Here is a 19,675-nt window from a genome sequence, read left to right as displayed (position 1 = left end):
ATTGAACTGTTTAGATGTAAGTCTATCAAAATATGTACAAGACTACAAAACAAAACTATAAAACAATAATGAAAGAAATAAAGGAAGATCCAAATAAATTGATTCACCATGTTCATGAAAGCTCAACATGGTGAAGATATCATTTTACCCCAAATCAAGATACAAGTTTACACAATTCTTATTAAAATTACAGCAAGAACATTTGTATATGTAGACAAGATTATTTTAAAAGTTCTATGAAAAGGCAAAGGACCTATAATAGCTAAAACAATTTTGAAAAAGAAAGGTGAATTCAGTCTACCCGATTTCAAGAGTTAAACAGCTATAGTAATTAAGACTGTGTCATACTGACAGATGGAGAAGGCAGTGGCACCCCACTCCAGTACTCTTGCCTGGAAAATCCCATGGACGGAGAAGCCTGGTAGGCTACAGTCCATGGGGTCGCTAAGAGTTGAACGTGACTGAGCAACTTCACTTTTACTTTTCACTTTCATGCTTTGGAGCAGGAAATGGCAACCCACTCCAGTGTTCTTGCCTGGAGAATCCCAGGGACAGGGGAGCCTGGTGGGCTTCCGTCTATGGGGTCGCACAGAGTCGGACACGACTGAAGCGACTTAGCAGCAGCAGCAGCATACTGACAGAAGGATAAACACACACATCAATGGAACCTAGAAACAGATCTTCAAAAATATGCCCAACTGATAATTAACAATTCAATGAAAGAATTACAGTCTTTTCTAACCACTAGCACCACCTAGGAAGCTCCTTTCAAAAGATGATCCAGGCACAGCTGGACATGGGGAGGTGTGTGGTACTCAGTTCAAATTTATATAAAAATTAACTCAAAATGGATCATGGACCTAAACGCAAAATGTAAAATTATAAAACGTTTTTGCAAAAAGTAGGAAAAAAACCTTGGCCATTTAGGGTTAGGCGTAGAGCTCTTAGAGGCTTCGCAGTTGGCTCTACTGGTAAAGAACCTGCCTGCCAATGCAGGAGACGTAAGAGAAGAGGTTTCCATCTCTGGGTCAGGAAGATCCCCTGGAGGAGGGCATGGCAATCTATTCTAGTATTCTTGCCTAGAGAATCCCAAGGACAGGGGAGCCTGGCAAGCTAGGGTCCATAGGGTTGCAAAGAGTTGGACACGACTAAAGTGACTTAGCATGCACGCATATAACTCAAACTGGGAACCAAAGACATAGAGTCGTAAAGAAAAAACTGATAATTTAAATGCATCAAAATTTAAAGCTTTTACTCCACGAAAGATCCAGTTAAGAAGATAAAAAGACAAGCTACAGACCTAGAAGAAAACTTTGCAAACCTTACCTGTCTGACAAAGGACTAGTATCTAGAAGACATAAAGAACTCTAAAACTCAACTAAGAAAATGCAAAAAACCCAATTAGAAAAGAGGCAAAAAGATATAAAAATAAAAAATAGTGATAAACCAAATGCTGGCAAATATGTGAGGAAACTTGCTGGTGGGCATATAAAATGGAACAGGTATTCTAGGAACGTTTGGCAGTTTCTTTAAAAGTAAAACATACAGCATAAGTAAAACACAGGCCCAGCAACTGTACTCCTGGAATTTATCCCAAAGACAATGCAAACTTACGCCTGATTCCATGTATATAACATCCTGGAAATGACAGAATTATGGAAATGGAGAAGAGATTAGTGATTTCTAGAGGTTAAGGAAGGAGCAGAGGCAGGATGGTGGTGGCTGTGGCTTTAAAGGGAGAGCATGAAGGATTCTTGTGGTGCTGGGACGGTTCTGCAGCTTGAATGTACCGGTGTCAATACCCTAGTTGTAATACCGTCCTCCTAGTTTACAAACTTACCATTGGAGGAAACCAAACTTCTGTGTGAATTTACAATTATCTCAACCTTAAAAGCTTAATTTTGCAATGCTGATTGCAGCCAGGAAATTAAAAGACGCTTACTCCTTGGAAGGAAAGTTATGACCAACCTGCTGCTGCTGCTGCTGCTAAGTCACTTCAGTCGTGTCCGACTCTGTGTGACCCCATAGACGGAAGCCCACCAGGCTCCCCCGTCCCTGGGATTCTCCAGGCAAGAACACTGGAGTGGGTTGCCATTTCCTTCTCCAATGTCTGAAAATGAAAAGTGAAAGTAAAGTCGCTCAGTCGTGTCCGACCCTTAGCGACCCCACGGACTGCAGCCTACCAGGCTGCTCCATCCACAGGATTTTCTAGGCAAGAGTACTGGAGAAAGCAGGGACATTACTTTGCCGACAAAGGTCCGTCTAGTCAAGGCTATGGTTTTTCCAGTGGTCATGTATGGATGTGAGAGTTGGACTGTGAAGAAAGCTGATCGCCAAAGAATTGATGCTTTTGAATTGTGGTGCTGGAGAAGACTCTTGAGAGTCCCTTGGACCGCAAGGAGATCCAACCAGTCTATTCTAAAGGAGATCAATCCTGGGTGTTCATTGGAAGGACTGATGCTAAAGCTGAAACTCCAATACTTTGGCCACCTCATGCGACAAGTTGACTCACTGGAAAAGAGTCTGATGCTAGGAGGGATTGGAAGTGGGAGGAGACGGGGACGACAGAGAATGAGATGGCTGGATGGCATCACCAACTCGATGGACATGAGTTTGAGTGAACTCCGGGAGTTGGTGATGGACAGGGAGGCCTGGCGTGCTGTGATTCGTGGGGTTGCAAAGAGTCGGACACGACTGAGCGACTGAACTGAACTGAACTGAAACATTTTATAAAGATGAAAAAAGGAACATCAGCTTTAAAAGAAGAGGGTGGGTCACCGCTGTTCTTCCCCAAGATGGGAGGCTGGGGGAAACGGGATGGGCTGCCAGGCAGAACATAGGATAGAGAGTTAAATTTCACATAATAAATAACCTTTTAGTATGAGGATAACCCAGGCAATACTGGGGACACATTTAGACTAGAAAAGTTACTTGTTGTCTATTTGGAATTTAAATTTACCTGAGCACATGCTAAGTTACTTCAGTCATGTCCGACTCTTTGCGACCCTAGGGACTGTGCCTCCAAAGCTCCTCTGTCCATGAGATTCTCCAGGCAAGAATACTGGAGTGGTTGCCACACCCTCCTCCAGGGAAATCTTCTTAACCCAGGGATCGAACCCGTGTCTCTTATGTCTCCTGCACTAGCAGGCAGGTTCTTTACCACTAGTGCCACCTGGGAAGCCCCAAATTTACCTAGCCATCCTGTATGTTTATTTGCTAATTCTGTTAAACCTAAGAGCGAAGAACAGGACACAGGCATCTGGAACCGGCTAAGGGCCATAGACTGAAAGAAGTAGGGTGGACCCAGGGAGAAGTAAAAAAGACTTGAGGAGAGCGGCCAGAGCACAGGCAAAGGGCATGCTGGGGGACCACGAAGATGCCCTGGACTGGACAGCGCCTTAAGAGAGAGGGAAGGCAGAAGCCAGCATGAGAGGTCTCCAAGTTGCTGGGTTTATGGAGCTCTGGTGAACCGAGATTCTTTGTGGGTGGTCCACACGGAATCCAGAGAAAGGGCAAAAGAGAGAACGCGAGCATCTCCAGTGTTGGAGGGAACCTGACACACCATGGCAGGGGGGTGCCTTGTAGGCATGAGGAGCAGCACCCAATCAATCTCAGGCTGCCTGCCTCCTCGGCACCTGGGACTGCTCTCACCATGATGCAGCCCCACCTCTACCTCTAGGATTTCCCCTTCCCAAGGGGAAGAACACACAAACTAACAGGCTCAAGTGTACAGGTCAGTAGGCAGTCATGCATCTGATCAAAACTAAAACGACTCTCAGCTCTCACTCTCAATCACCTCCTGGCCAGGCCATTGCCAACAGGATGTTTTTACACAGCTCCTCGACACCCCCATGACCATCCCTCGTTTTCTTCATAAAACATATCACGATTTGAAATAGCTTGGATTTCTAATTTGCTTTCTTGTTTAGCAGCTGATCCCCACTGGCTCCAGGATTCCAGGGACTTTGGCTTGCTGCCACATCTATGCATAGGGCCTGGCACAGAGTAGATGTTCAGGAAAGAAAAGAAAGTGCCGAATGAAGGAAGGAGTAAAGGAACAAACCATTCTGACTGAAGCTACCCCTTTTGGAGCTATTGTGCAGACAGAACCCTGCAAAGCTTGATAAAGGCAGAGGGTCAGTCTTCCTCCTCTGGCCCTCGGCAACATCCTCTGAGCTGCCATGGGCTGGCACCTGGGATTGCACACTCAGCATGGTCACAGAGAGACTCAGTTTGTCCTCACCAAACAAGGGCTCCAGCAGCAGCATCATTATCTTTAATTAGTCCCTGCCACAGGGACTAATAATAATAATACTAACGTTAATAGCTATCACTTACTGAGAATTTCCAAGTGCTGGGCACTTGTCACATATTTTAACTCATTTAATCCTCCAAACAGCCCCCAAAAGGTAGAGGTTTGTGAACTTCTACTGTCAGTGCTGCCCCCTCCTTGTGGAAAATAGACACCCTTTCTATTTTTAAGAACACCCTCCCTCCTCCCATTGTGGCCAGAGGAGAGACAGATACTCGCCCACCCCAGCATCCAAGGAGGGTGGGTGGTGCCAATCTGGCCAGTCCACCCACTTGAATCCCTGGCTACAGTGACTGCCTCCTGGGCAGTTGTAGGCCGCCTCTGAGGCACTGAGTCCCAGTCCTGAAACCTTTCCTGATGAAGAAGCACATGACCTTCTCTGCTGGGGCCGCTGACTGGGGAGCTGCTGGCTATCACTGGCACCAGGGGAGCCTGCTTGGGAATGAAGGCAACAAAGAGGAAGCAGAGTTGAAAGGTAAAAGAAAGTTAAGACTAGTGATGACATTGTTAGAACTCCTGGATCCAACCATGCCTGAAACCCACTGTATCCCCAGACTTTTCAGTTACATGAGCCAATGATTTTCTTTTTAATGCTTTAGTCAGTGTGGTTTGGATCTCAGAATCGTCACTGAAAGAGATCTGCCTAAACTGCTATGTTAGTACAGGTATGTTAAGATGGGGGCATTTTATAGACACAGAACTGAAGCATACAAAGGTGGAATAACTTTAACTATGAGCTGGGCGTACTCTTAACCTCTATGATTGACTATAGAGCTCTACATTCTGTGTGTGTGTGTGTGTGTGTGCGCGTGCGCGCACGCATGTACACACTCTATTTCTCATTAATGTGTCTACAGCAGATTAAGCAAACTATTGGCGTTTCATAAAGATCTTTAGGATGAACTAAAATCAGTAACTCCCTAACAAAGTGTCTCTGTTTAAAAACGCTTCCATCAGCAACCTTGGATTCTTATTCCAAGTCAGATGTACAACTCACAGTGTCTCTAGAGAATCACTTCCCTTCTCCCTACCTTGGTTTTCCCAGGGAGATGAGCTGGAAACCATACCAGAAGGGGTGTCAGCCAATGAGGGACACCCTGACTCCTTCAGGGCAGAGATCTGCAGTCAGAAGGGGAAGGCTCCCACTTCATCCCCATTGGAGCCCGGGGACTCACAAGGCAACGAACCTGACCAGCCATGCAGAGCCCAGTGTGAGGTCTTGGCACCTACTGGGAGCTCAGGGCAGAGCAGGCCAAGCCCTGGGGTTGCAGGGTCCTTGTTTTCTGCCCTCACTCCAGCGAGGCTCGGCCAGAAGCAGATGCAAGGGAAATTGCTCATGTGTCAGCTGCTCCCAAGCAGCCAAATGACCATAAAGGGCATTCAACAAAGTCAACTCAATAACACAGACGGCCAAGCCCATGGCATGGAGAGCAAGAGAAGAAGTCTGTGCCCATGGACTGGTCCACCAAGATGGTGCCAGGGCCCCAGGCCCCACCCTGCCAGGACTGGCTCCATTGCTGTCTCCTCTCCATCCTTCCTCTGCTCCCCACTGGCTCTCTCCTCAGCCTAGTAACATACTCTGATCTTTCCCTCTTCAAAATACAGAAGCTTCCTCTGACCCCAGGGCCCCTCGGCCCATTTCCGGCATTCCCTTCCCAATCTGGAACCTGGGAAGTTAAGCCTACAGCATTGGTCTCCCCTACCTCCCCTCCACTTATTCCAACTGCTCCCCCCGTTTCCGCTGTTGCTGCTCATGCTTACGACGGTCCAGCAGACCCCCTTCAGCCTTCCTCTCTGGGCCTCTCTGTGGCCTCTCACACTACTACCCAGAAGCACTTTGCTGTCTGGGCATGGATGACCGCGTGTTCCTCATGCCCCTCACTTCTCCCAGCTGCCCCACCATCCGTGCTGGGGCCTCCAAACCCCTCCTCCAGCCCAGGCCTTCTTCCTGAGCTCCCCACCCATGCGGCCGACCACCAGCCAGACACCAACCCCCAGATTGGCCAACAGGCATCTCCTACAAGGCCCAATCACCAACAAACTCAAGCTAACCAAGTGGGATGGGCCTCTAGTTGTAGGAGTTTAGAGGATTCCAAGCTCTGAAATTACACTGACTGAGTTCAGATCTCACATTTGCTACTCGCTGACAGTGGACACATCCCCTCAATTCCTCAGGTACAAAATGGGGGGAATAACAGTGCCCCTGTCTCATAAGCTACTGTGGGGTTAAGAGTGATAACACCTGTAGATATTGATAGCAGGGCCTGTACGTAACAAGTTGCATTAGATGTCACTGATCATTACTGGAGTCATCTTCTTTGCCAGGCCCCAGCAGCTCTTCTTCAGGCATGGTGTCATCTTCTGCTAGGGCTTCGCTTCCCATTTCCATTCATTTCCCAAATCCTGCCAGTTTTGCCTCTTAAATGGTTCTCCAATCCATACCCTCCTAACCAATATCCCTATCTTCTCTCACCTACCCTACTCTGTACTCGTCTTTTCTATGGCTCACCCACCTCCTGCCTCAAAATTTATTCTGAAGCAACACTGAATTGTCCACAGACAACTCAAGACAATTGACCTGAAGTAGATACTGAATTATCTACATACTACATGGGCCTCTTCTCTATGAACTGGCTTATGCTATTTTCTCTGCCTGGAAGGCCCTTCCCACCTTATTTTCTGCCTTATAAGAGCCTGATTAGGTGTCACCTCCTCCTGGAAGCCTTCCTGGAATGCCCAGATTGGACTACACGCCTGTCCTTTGAGCTTCTATATCTTAGACTTTGTGACATGATTTTACCTTATCCTTTTATCACCTCCCTAACTTGGTTAGAGGTTCCTCACTGAGGATGTCAATCATGTTTACTGAACAGAGTATTCCGAGAAAACCTCACCTATAGGTTTCTTAAAAAAGGATAAAATCTATGAAAATGCAATGCTTGTGCTCACTCAGCTGTGTCCAGCTGTTTGTGGCCCCATGGATTGTACCCCGCCAGGCTCCTCTGCCCGTGGGATTCTCCAGGCAAAAATACTGGAGTGGGTTGCCATTTCCTACTCCAGGGGATTTTTCCGACCCAGGGACTGAACATGCATCTGTGTGCCTCCTGCATTGCAGGCAGATACTTAACCACTGTGCCACCTGGGATGAGAAAACTCACTATTTTAAAATTCAGAACTGATGGATTCTTCATGGACCAAGTACTTGATCAACAGCCTCCTTAAACTGACCAATGGGATTCAAAATCAGGGAAACTGTGTCCTTTCATCCACAGGGGCTATTATGGAGGGAAGTGACTGTGCTCTACTTGGGAGATGAAGAAGGAAGAGAAAGAAGGGAAGGGAGGGGGAAGAGAGGAGATGGAGGGGAGGGGGAGGGGAGCAGAGGAAAGAACTGGATTATAGGCTCTTTGCACAAGCTTGTTATCCTGACAGAACAGTCCCGGAACTTGAAACGTGATCTCTGGGGGCAGAGGGAGACAGTTTTATCACATATTAAGGTTAGACAGATGTTTTGGGCCTGGTGTTACCCAAATGAAAAGCACCAGAAAAGACCTAGCACAGCCCCACTCAGCAACACGTGTTCCCAACAGAAAGTCAACAAGAACCAGTTTTTCCTTTTCACGTGTTTTTCTCTTCAGTTATATTTGAGAGTTTTTGTATTTCCCTGGTGTGAGGGTGAAATGCTGATTTCCACACCAGCCTTTCCTTCCTCTCGAAAAACGCTGCAGGCCAGGTCTTCTGCGGTGCAACAGCTGCAGAAAGAGGGGGTACCCTGTCTGCAAGGTGGCTTTCAGGATGTCTTCTGGGATGCGCTTCTGAAGCCTTAGAAGGCAGAAAGCCTCTCTCCCTCTCTGTCTCTCTCACACACCCCCATACCCCGAGCAGACCCTCCCCTCCAGGTGCTCTGTCGGGGAGGACAGACATGGACCACCTGCCCAGCATGCGGGGCGTTTTGAAGGCCTGAGCAGGAGGTGGGAGAGGCTGATTTTCCAAATGCCTCCCCCCACCATTTCTTCACAGCAAAGCCCAGGCCGTAAGAGGCACCCAGGGAAAGAAGCTGACGTGACCAAGAAAATAACGTCTTCAGAATGACTAATGCCCCACCGGGACAGGCCAGCTCTGGCCTGGCTGCCTGCCAGAGGGTCCACAGCCACTTTTCAAGGACATGGAGGGCAAACATCCCTGACAAGCTTCCCCGAGGACTGTCCCTTCCCAGCCCAGCCCCTCCTCGGGGCTCCCCCCAGGGGCCCATGAAGCCCTGAGTTAGGACATCAGGGCCCAGAGGCTGAGTCACTCCCCTGGGGCCAACCTGGGTCATAGCAAGTTCGCTATTCCAAGGACAAGTTCTCAGACCCTCATCCAGCCATCGGCCCAAGAGCAACTGAGAGGGAGGTCTGCGAGCAGGAGGACCAGCCTCTGGGCCTCTGAGGTCCCGCGTGCCCCAGGCCCCCGGGGCCCTGCACATCATGTCCAACACACATGGGGAGACACTCATCTGTCCCCAGCCACGGGGCGCCCCGTCTCTGGGCCAGGCCCCCCACAAGCCCTCCTCAGTTCTCTCCTCAGCAGGCCCCAGGGAGCCCAAAGCAGGGCCTCCTGCAGAGCCATTTTCCAGGGTGGAGGCAATCCTTCCAGAGCGTGGGGTGAGGGTGGGAAGGGGGCGCTGATGGGGGAGGTGGGTGCAGTGGGAGGTGGGGAAGGGACAGACCCCTCCAGGAGGCCGGAACAGAGCAGTGGACTGCTCCAGGGTTTTGATGTGCCTACTGGGGGACGGGGTGTCTAAAACCATTTCAAAAGCTGAAGGAAGCCCAGAGAAGGGGGCCTCATTCTCTGTGGGAAGGGGGGATTTCAAAGGAGACCCTGCCACTGAAAAGGTTTCAAAAGACCCTCGCGTTTCTATCAGCTCCAAATCACTCCCTCACGAGCAGCCGCCAGGAGAGGGGTGCTGGGAAAATGTTTCCAAGGAGACGTGTCCCTGGGTCATCATAACTCCCAGGGTCTGGAGGCTGCAAAGTCACAATGCGGCCCCCCGCTATAAAAAGGCCAGTTTAGCGTCCCCTGGGGGAGGGCTCCCGCAGTCCAGGTCCCCGGGGAAGCCTGCCTCAGACCCCCCGTGCCCCGAGCTGATGAGAAGGCCACCGAGCTGAACAGCATCACGTCTATCTGCCGAGTCCCCTGGTGCCACTAAGGGGGCTTTTGCCCCTGCTGGCTCCAGGCAGCCACTCTGGGCTCGGGTCATTTAGCAGGGGGAAGCTGTCCACAGGGACACTGGGCAGTTTTTACCAGCTCTGCCGTGCCAGCCCCCACCTGGGGCTCCTGGGCTTGCTTCTCTTCCATTCACACCTCCTACACTCACCCCCACCACCTTCCCCAAGCCACCGGGGCCCACAGGCCCACAGCACAGGCCAAATGGATGTCCTATGGCCTGCCTTCTCTCCCTGCCTCATTCCCTGACCCCTGGACCAGACCAGGCAGGTTTTTGCATAACAAGTTTATTTTTTAAAGGCATAGAGACAACAATAAACAAAGTAAACAATCCATCAGATCTTAACTTCTGTCCAAGTAGTACCCGTTCTAGAATCACTCCATTAAGTTCCAGTCTCCAGACACCTTGAATTCAATATTCATCATCTTCACCAGCGTCTATTACTTTTCTTCTGTTGAATTTAACTGTTGCTTTCTGCTGGATGGAGTGCTTTTTCAAGGATTTCACTAAACCTTGTTCCGATACCTTTCCACTCAGCTGTCCATACTGTGCTGCCTCATTCCACGTTCTCCCCGCTCGGCCTCCATAAAGCACCCAGCTGCTCTAGGCCACACTCGGCTCCAGAACCTTCAATGGCTCCCTAGTGGGTAAGCCCAAGGTCACACAATCGCGTGTCTCTATAGGAACCAGGCAGGGGACACAGATGAGCAAAGTATCCCCCCAAATCGCAGTAGGGACCGGTGGGCCCAGCGGAGCCTGAGAACACACAGGCCTAGTGCTGCCCAGCTCCTGTGGGGCTGTGGGCCCTGTCTGCCACCTCTTTCGGTTTTTCAACAGAAATCAAATAAAGCATCTGCCAACGGGCCCCCAGATTGGGACCGCAGCCCGTGAAGTCCATCCAAAGCCAAATCCCTCAATCCGGTCTTCACGGTCCTCCATGGTCCAGCCCCACACCACCTCCCCACCTTCACTGCCCACGATGCTGCCACATGCGATGCCTCCACCCTGGCCATGTTGGGGTCCCCCGTCCCCCAGTCACCTCCTCTGCTCCTGTCTCTGAGCTCTGCTCACCCAGGTCCTCCCCCGGATGCTGCTCCCCACCTTCTCAGCCTAACAACACCCATCCTTCAAGGACCTGCCTCCTCGTTACAGTCAGCTCTCCAAGGGCCCTGCTCGCTATGACTGCCCTTCCCTGCCAAGGCTACTGCCCCTGCCAGCGATGGCCCTAAACCACAGAGAAAACTCTTCATCCTTCAAAACGCAGGCCTTCCTGACAGACCTATTTGGACCCAGCAGTCCCTGTTCCGGGAGCATCAACCTCACGGCACAGTGCTTACCTGGACACCCGTCAGCCTCCCCCATGGGCAGAGAACCCCTGAGGGTAGAGCTGTGTCTCTCCCACCACAGGCCTTGGCAGGGGTCCCATGCACCGTGGAAAGAGCCTGGCTTTTATGGAGACCCTGGCTCTGCTATTTCCTGGCCGGAAGAACTTGGAAAAGCCATTAACCCTCCTCGGTGAGGTGCAGAACTAGCAGCTGCGTAAAGTGCCCGGCCTGTGGTGGGCTCAGTACACGGAGGCTGTGAGCGCCCTCACCCAGGTGATGTCCCTCCACCCGGCAGGGTGTGCACTGTGAGGGCTCCGGTGGGATGCTGGTAGGTCTCTGAGAGCATGGCCCGAGTCCCCTTCTCCCTCTGTCACCCACAGGGACCACCCCAGGTCTCCACGTGCAGCGGGTGCTTGCTGTTCCTTGATGGATGGAGGTGGCGAGGCCAGTGAAGGGCGGACAGGTGGGGAGGGCCGGGCCAAGTAAGAAGAGGTACCACCCAGCACCAGAGGTGTGGCGTCAGCGGGGCCTTAGCCCGTTCCTCATGGCCACGCGCCAGGCCCTGCCTGTGAGACTTTGTGCAGTTGCATAAACGTCTGGCCCGGACGCTTGGGCTCTGAGGCCAATAGCTCCTGGCTGCCGACTCCCAGGCCCCCATCCACGCGGCCAGAAAGCAGGCCCGCTCACGGCACTGTGCAGGCTCCAGGGAGGGGCCCTGTCCAGCCACTTCCTCCACTGGAGGAAGGCCCCGCTCACACGAAGACCCAGGTGCCAGTCAAGCCCCCTCTCCCACGAGTGCCAGTCAAGCCCGCCCTCACGTTTCCCACCACACCAGCCAGGCGCCGGCCCTCGCCTTCCACCTGAGGACACCGCAGCTTCCTGGCCCTGCGCGAAAAGGATGGGTGGAAAGGAGAGAGGAACGGGGAGAAACACCTTTGAAACCACCGTGGTCCAATTAGCCAGCCTCTCGCCCTTCGTGCTTACAAACAGGAGCACACATTAACACCTGCTACAAAAGCAAACATTTTGAGATATCTTCATCTTCACCTCCCCACCACCGCCGTGAAAGCGCTCTCGGCAGCCTGTGACTGACAGGGCGGTTTCCTGCCTCTGCTTCAGTGCCGGGTGGGGGGGACTTCCAAACAGAAGAAATTAAAAAGTCAGCAGCCTCCCTGTCAGGCCGAACTCCCAGGGCCCTCCCTGCCACCCCTGTGTTCCTCACGTCCCCTCATCATTGAGGGAGCCCCACCAGGCACCCAGTTAGGGTCAGCACCTTCAGGACACCTGCCCCGAGGCAGTCACCGGGATGCTAAGCATCCAAACTCACTGAGCCTGGCGGGAACCCAGACACCGTGGCCACCTTGAGCACAGCTCCACTACAGAAGGACCTCTGCAGTGGTTCTTGGTAAGTACAATGCGGATGATGGCACAGACATGCAACTCTCACAGGCTGGGGTGGGAGCAAGACTTCATACGACCACTTTGGAAATGTATTGGTCTGTATCTACTGAAAGGGTACCCACTTATATCCTATGACGCCCCAGTCTGAGTCCAAGAACAGTCCAATTAAACTGAATGTACATGTTCACCAATGACTCGCATAAGAATGTTCACGGCAGCACACGATGTGAAACAGTTCCACAAGGGAAACTACCCCGATGCCCATTAGGATGTGTATCCAGAATAGATAAACCATGATGTGTTCACACGATAGAATAGCATTCACCAGTGAGAAGATCCAACCACAGTCAATAATATGAACAAGTAAAAGTCACCATACACAAATGAGCAGAGACTGTGTGATCTCATTTATATAAAATGCAAAACCACCCTGTGACCTCTGCTGTTAAGACAATAGGATGGTGACACCCTTTTGTTGGGGGAAGGACCTGGAGAGGGTCGAGAGGGGGGCTTTCTGAGACTGGGGAATGGTCTGTTTCTTTGAGTGGGTGTTGGTTACCCAGGTGTGCTCAGTTTGTGAGGATCCACTGAGCTGGACATTTAAATGGACATTTTTTTTTAAACGCCAAAAACATTTTTGTATTGGGGTATAGCAGATTAACAATGTTGTGATAGTTATAGGTGAACAGCGTGAAGGGGACTTTTTTTTTAACTATGGGATCAAGGGTTTTGGAAAAAAGTACTCGGTTGGCGTGGCTGTTGTTAAAACTTTAATGAAAAGATGTCAGAGGCAAAAAAGGGGAGAGGAACTAAGGGTCAGGATGCTCAACCCAGGACAGACCTCTCACCACTCAGACTGTGGAGGTCTTGGAGAAGGTGCTCACACTTCCAGCAAAGACCCAGAGCACCAAAACTCCAGGAGCTCCCGAGGCCCTTACTGCCAAACCCATGCCCTGGGCCAGCCCTGTGCCACCAGAAATCGCTATGCCCTCTTAAAGCTGTGCCCTCCCAGCTGCCAGCAAGACCACACCCACCCACAGAAGACAAGGAAGACCTCAAAGCTTCCCTCCATCCTTCGGGCCAAGAGGGAACACGATGGGACCTTGGAAGCTCCCTTTTAAAAAAGGCTGAATTTTCCAAAGTCCAAGACTGCTTGAAGAGGAATAGAAAAAGTAGCAAAATAACTTTGTAAGCATTCTGTTTTGACAGTATGCCTGAGGAACTACCCATGTTTGGTGGGAAAATGTGAGCAGTTAAATCTATTCAATGTCATGACATACAAAATTGAAGCATAATTGCCCCTGAGTGCCTGACAACTGGAAAGCACTTTGGTTCAGAAATGGAGGGAAATTTGTGCTGAGAAATGGGAGAGATTGACAAAAGTTTGACTCTAATGTGAATGGAGCCGCGAAAAGAGGGTCCGGATGGAGAAAGTGCTCCAGCTCTGACATTTCTAGTCTCATTTGAAATGTCTCAGCAGCAGCAGCAGTGACTCCATGCTTTGAGCTAAAAGCCAGCAAAATGATGACTGGACCCGCACATTTCAGCCCCGAGGAGTAGCCGCAGACTGGGTGGGCGGAAATGCACTCTTACCAATCATGTGGTTGGCAACGTGGATTTGGATCTCTCTCTCATTCTCGAAGGTCATCTGGCACTTGATGCACTGGTATGTCTTTTTCTGCATGGAAACCAAAAGGAAAGGAGTTAGACAGTCAGGATGCAGAACAGAGCAGAGAGCAAAAGTTCCTAGAGGTCATGGCCTAAGACTTCCTAGAATGGCTCTGACCTGCTCCCAGGTCTCACCAGGTCATTCTCTTCCCACCTGCCTCTGACTCCAGCTCTGCGAGTCAGCCTCGCAGAGGGAAAGGGGTGACAGGCTGCATTTGAAGGGAGCTGCTTCTCTGCTGGCCCTGGGGAAACTGAACCATCCCAAAGGGATGCACACAGGAAGGACCATGGAAAGGAAGCTGAGGCAGGCTGATCTGCCTGAAGCATGACCAGATTCACCTACTCATCTTCCACCCATCTATACTTGCTGCATCCACTCAGCAGATCCACAGATCTGTTCATCTGTCTACCCATCACCTGTCCATCGACCTACCCTCGATCCAGCCATTACACACACCCATACATTCATCTAGCTGTCCATCTACCCATCCATCCATCTACCTAACCTGCTTACCCATCCATCCGTTTAAACACACATACATATACCCATACACCCATTCATTTATCTATCCATCCATCCATCCATCTATCCGTCAATCTACCCACTCATTCACCTACTATCCAATTTACCCATTTATCCATCGACAAACACATTCTCTCTCTCTCTCTCTCACACACACACACACACCCATCCATGCATCCATCCATCTATGCATCCATCTCTCTTTGCATCTAACTATGTACCTGCCCTAAGAACCAAGTGGACAAGCAGGGCAGACTGCTCCCATCAGTTCTGACACTCAAGGGTGACTGAAGAATTCCTCACCTGCCCTAGACACATAAGGCCCCACGTCATCCTAGAGCTGGCTTCCACACACGGGGAGCTATGACCAAGTACTTTTGTGGGGAGGGGGCAGAAAAATGGAGAACATAAAAAGTTTCAAAGCTTCTTGAAGACTGTTTCCAAACAGTGGAGCTCCGCAGCGTGAAACGAGCCCACTGTGGACACAGGTGGTGTTGTTCCTAACTGGGGGGAAGGGCTGTGACTGCGGGTTTCCATGAAGGGAGAGGAATTCACAGTATCCACGTTTTCTGAAGACCACTTTGTGTCCTGGAATAATGGGGCCTCCCTTGACCTCTGGAAAAGAAGGCAAGACTGGATTTTTCTGCTAAGCACTAAGGCCCATCCCTCAACGATAAGGCCAGGATGAACCACCAGGGGGCTCAGTTGTCTCAGCCCCACCTGAACTTGCCTGGTCCCACCTCTGGGACTTTGTCTATGCCGTTTCCTCCATCAGAATACCCTCTCCATCCTCGAGGCCTCTGTTCAAATGTCACCTCTTCTGAGAAGCCCTCTCTTCCCAACCCAGAGTGAGTTTAGGGTCTGCCCAGGCCCCTGAGTTTGTGCTGAAATCACCTACTTGGGCCCCAAAGAGTTTGCCGTGGCCAGTTGATTTGTCTGCTTCCCACTGCACCATGAGAACCCAAGGGCCAGAATATGTTCTGTCCACCTGTGAGGTCCCAGCAAAGACCAAGCGGTTTGGAAGAATTTTTGAGCAGATGGGCAAAGTTGCAAAGTAATATTTGCCAGGCAGAAGGGATAAAGAGAAGCCATCCCTCAGTAACTAGGGATCCTGGACCCCCACCACCCTGCACAGGGCCCCACCCAGTGGGCATCTAATAAGCACTGAACTTTCATCATGACTCTCAGCTGCCGAGAGATGAACAGATGAACGGAGAACCACCTGGAAGAGCTGGTGCTGGGAGCTTCAGGCTCTGGGCAGGGTCTCTGCTCCGGCTCTAGCACCCCCGCTGATGAGACCAGAGGGCTTTGCCCCGGGTGTTCCCGGAGAACTAGGCGTTCAGCATGTCCTCTGAGCAGCCATAGTGCTGGTCCCAGAAGCAGGCATTCTGCATAGACACACCCCGGGAAGAAGGGGTGAGCCTGGAGGTAGGGGGGACGGAACTTGGGAGTCAGTCTCACGATAGGCAGAGGAGATTTCAAGCCAGAAGAGACAGCAGGGACTGAGGGCTTCTGAGGGGCACACCCTGCCGTGGCTCAGCTCCTGGTCTGTGCTCACAGAAAAGAAGGACCCTGAGTTTCTCCACCATCAGAATCATTCACCCCTCACACATGTCCCCCACCACCCTGTCCAGCCCATCTAAGAGTCCTTGACGCTTAATGAATGAGTGAATGAACAAGGAAATGCAAGAATGAAGCACAGCCCAGGAAGCTCCATGTCAAAGAAGCCCAGAGGAGGCTGCTGGACAAGCAACATGGTGCTCCCACCTCCTGGCTAGGAGTTTCTGGAGGCCACAGCCATGGCCGGTCCAAAAGTGCAATTCCTCTTCAAGGAAGTGAGTGAAGTGGGTTCACTGGGCTTGAAAGATAAGTCACCAGGAGCCTGAGCAGGACAAGAGGGTACCCCCCAAATGTCCCCCAACCATATGGGGGACAACCCTTGGTGTCAGGAAAAGGAATGGACCCTGCTTTGTGGGGAAGCAGACTCCGGGCAATGCCCAAGGGAGGGGTCACAGGAACTGCTGACCAAAGGGCCTGGGCATTCACATACACAGGCCCCTGCACACACACACACACACACACACACACACACACACACGACCTGTATGCACAGGCATAGACACGCATGTGAGGACAAACACACATACTTGCAAGTATCCTACACACCTCATTCCAACACACCACCAACACACGACCTTCATGGATACACCCACAGGTTACACACACCAACTCACTCCCTATAACATGGACACATAAATGCAACACCCTTCGAGAAGTGGAAACATCCTCATGGACCCCAGGTTCACACAGCATCCCCAGTGACACACCGGCTTTCAGTTCTCTCCCTGGACCCTGGCAGTCACACTCACGACTCCCAAATGCACCCACAGATGCACAAACAGCTCGTGGTACAAGGGTGTGCACCAGCCCTCACAGACATGCATGTAGACATATAGGTGCACACACTCACACAGGCATACACACACCTGTACACAAAAGGGTTCACCATCACCAACACCCAGGAAGGCTCGCTGCATACTCAGTTGTCCCCACAGATGGCCCTTCCGGCCAAGCACATGAGGTCAGGGATGCCCAGGGTCCATCATGCAGCTGGCGGGGCCATGCAGTTCTCTGGGCTGGAGAGGACTCTCTCTCCTGCTGCAACCCTGGCTGGCCCTCCATCCTCACCTCAACACCTTCTCTTGGCCCGTCTCCCTTTCTCTATCCCTCAAAGACCCCCATCTTCCTCTGGAGCCTCAGCTCCCACCAGGAGACGTAACCACAGAAAGGTAGAAGTTGGCATTCAAAGCCTCCTCTGACATAAGCCCGCTCCACAGGGCCCAGCCCAGGAGAACCGGAGCTGAACCCTGGGACCTTGGCCAGGGCTGCCTCCCCTAGCATGGCCCCGAGCAACCTCAGAGGGGCCCAGGGCAGAAAGAGAACACACCTGGGGATGTGGAGACAGGAGAGGAGGAGGAAGGAGAGGGGAGAGACTGCCCTGAATTCCCTGATCATGACTGCAGCCCACGTTTAAGAGCCCCTACTATGTGCTGCTGCTGCTGCTGCTAAGTCACTTCAGTCGTGTCCGACTCTGTGTGACCCCATAGACGGCAGCCCACCAGGCTCCCCCGTCCCTGGGATTCTCCAGGCAAGAACACTGGAGTGGGTTGCCATTTCCTTCTCCAATGTGTGAAAGTGAAAAGTGAAAGTGAAGTCGCTCAGTCGTGTCCAACCCTTAGCGACCCCATGGACTACAGCCTACCAGGCTCCTCCATCCATGGGATTTTGTAGGCAATAGTACTGGAGTGGCTTGCCATTGCCTTCTCCGCTACTATGTGCAGGCACTGTCTATTCTGAAGACTCGCAATGGCTCTGCAAGCTCCCCTTCGGGGATGGAGAAAGCAGAGTTTTGAGCACTGATAAGCAGCAGCATGGGGATTCGACCCCGTGCAGGCACCCTCCGGAGCCACTGTCTGGGCTGCCTCTTTGGCTCCATGCCCCAGACCACCCCAGACAGTCTTGATTGGGGTGATGTGGACAAGCCCCTGAACCCGGCCGTCTGTTTGCCCTGCAGGAAGGTGTAGCAAGCAAGCACCCGGTCTAGCCCCCCACCCTGAGCAGCATGAGGCAGTGTGGCGATCTGCTGAGTCGATGAGGCTGGGGTCTGCCCACAGGGGCTGGAGCCGGAGCGATGTTGTTATTACCCATAAATAGAGGGGGAGGCGGAACCCTCAGTGCTTCACGCTCCAGCCGACAGCATCCTCGGCCCCACGGGAACCCAGTCCTCAGAGAGCCGGTTGCTATGGATACACTCCCGAGGGTCCCAGCCTGCCAGCCCCCAAGCCCCTGTGCAGCCCCCAGAGTCTGCTCTCACACGCGTGAGTCCTGGGGGAGAGAGGGGTGGGCGAGCAGACAGCTGGGCCCCTGCCCCCAGGCGTGCCCAGGCAGGGGGCGAGGCCCCAGAGGCTATGCCTCGGCTGGGGAGGTGCCCAGGCTTTATCTAGCTCCTTTCTGCAAATGGCCCATCTGCCCAGGCCTCTGGGCGTGAATGTCAGCTCCCTCCTCTCTCACAGGCCAGGGACAGCAACAGGAAGCCCGGCCAGGCTCCCTGTAAACAAGCCCCCTCAGGTCTGAAGTCCTGCACTGCCCCGCACAGCTGCTCACCCCTGGGTACGTGGCTCCACCTTTCTAAGCCTGGGCCGCCTCTTTGCCAAAGCAAAGGTCACACCAAAGGTCCAGGGTGTTGCCAGGGAAACAATATAAGAGTGGGCGCTCACACAGTAGGGGCTTTACGAAGTGGTGCTTCATACCGGACACAGAGCAGAGACTGGGAAGGAGGAGGCTTCAATAGCCAAAGGCTCTGGGGGTGGGGTGGGGCTAGAGGCAGCCCCGCAACCAGCAGAGTGTGGGCAGGAATGGGGCTGGAGGGCACCCGGAGCAGGACACGCAAGTGCCTGGCCCTGCCACAGCGTCCCGCCACCTGTGCACCGGGCTGACCACCCCGAACCCCAACCTTGCAACCAGGATGGGCTCCAGAGGTGCTGGCTGGAGGGCTGTCAAGAGCCCAGGCTGGGGTGCCACACTCTCCCCGGGGTCAACCCCCATCTCTGCCTCTTGAAATCGAGGGGCTCACAGCAGACTACCTAACGGTCCCTCGCCTCCTTTTCCTCACCTGGAGCGTGAGTGTTACGAGAAACAAACAGAGAGAAAGTGCCTGGCACGCCCCTATTCCTCAATCGGTGTGAGCTGTGATTATAAACGAGGAAATAATAAGTGATGGTTACTACATGCCCAGCTCGTCTTCACTCATGTAATCCCAGGGCAAAACACGGAGGTCAGCACAGGAAACGGTCACAGTATTTGACACTGAGGGGGCACAGGCACCGGCTAGCCAGAGCAGATGCTGGTCAAGAAACAGAACAGCCCCCAGGTCCCTCCCAGGTGACGCTAGCTTTGGAGACAGACACCACTGAGACTGCTATTACTAATACTACTGTACTGTTATTACTGTTCAGTTCAGTGAGGAACGCTGGGCTGGAAGAAGCACAAGCTGGAATCAAGATTGCTGGGAGAAATATCAATAACCTCAGATATGCAGATGACACCACCCTTATGGCAGAAAGGGAAGAGGAACTAAAAAGCCTCTTGAGGAAAGTGAAAGAGGAGCGTGAAAAGGTTGGCTTGAAGCTCAATATTCAGAAAACAAAGATCATGGCATCTGGTCCCATCACTTCATGGGA

The 19,675-nt window shown here is 52.1% G+C and overlaps 1 protein-coding gene across 4 annotated transcripts in view; it reads right to left on the bottom strand.

Moving 5' to 3' along the window:
- The window catches only part of ZNF423 (zinc finger protein 423), a 346,670-nt gene that overhangs the window by 121,292 nt on the left and 205,703 nt on the right, over positions 1–19,675 (bottom strand). For all 4 annotated transcript variants that reach the window (XR_016035886.1, XM_055412817.2, XM_055412819.2 and 1 more), the window contains exon 5: positions 13,838–13,922. Coding sequence is in view for 3 of the 4 variants with exons in the window: in XM_055412817.2 (XP_055268792.2) it covers positions 13,838–13,922 (85 nt within the window). In the remaining variant the exon portion in view is untranslated. The remainder of the gene's footprint in view (positions 1–13,837; positions 13,923–19,675) is intronic.

This window comes from Moschus berezovskii, chromosome 22, assembly GCF_049115385.1.
Source record: "Moschus berezovskii isolate FMDL1 chromosome 22, NW_MosBer_1.0, whole genome shotgun sequence".
Classification (NCBI taxonomy): domain Eukaryota; kingdom Metazoa; phylum Chordata; class Mammalia; order Artiodactyla; family Moschidae; genus Moschus; species Moschus berezovskii.
The sequence above is the reverse complement of the archived record's forward strand: the minus strand, read 5'-3'. Positions and strand labels throughout refer to the sequence as shown.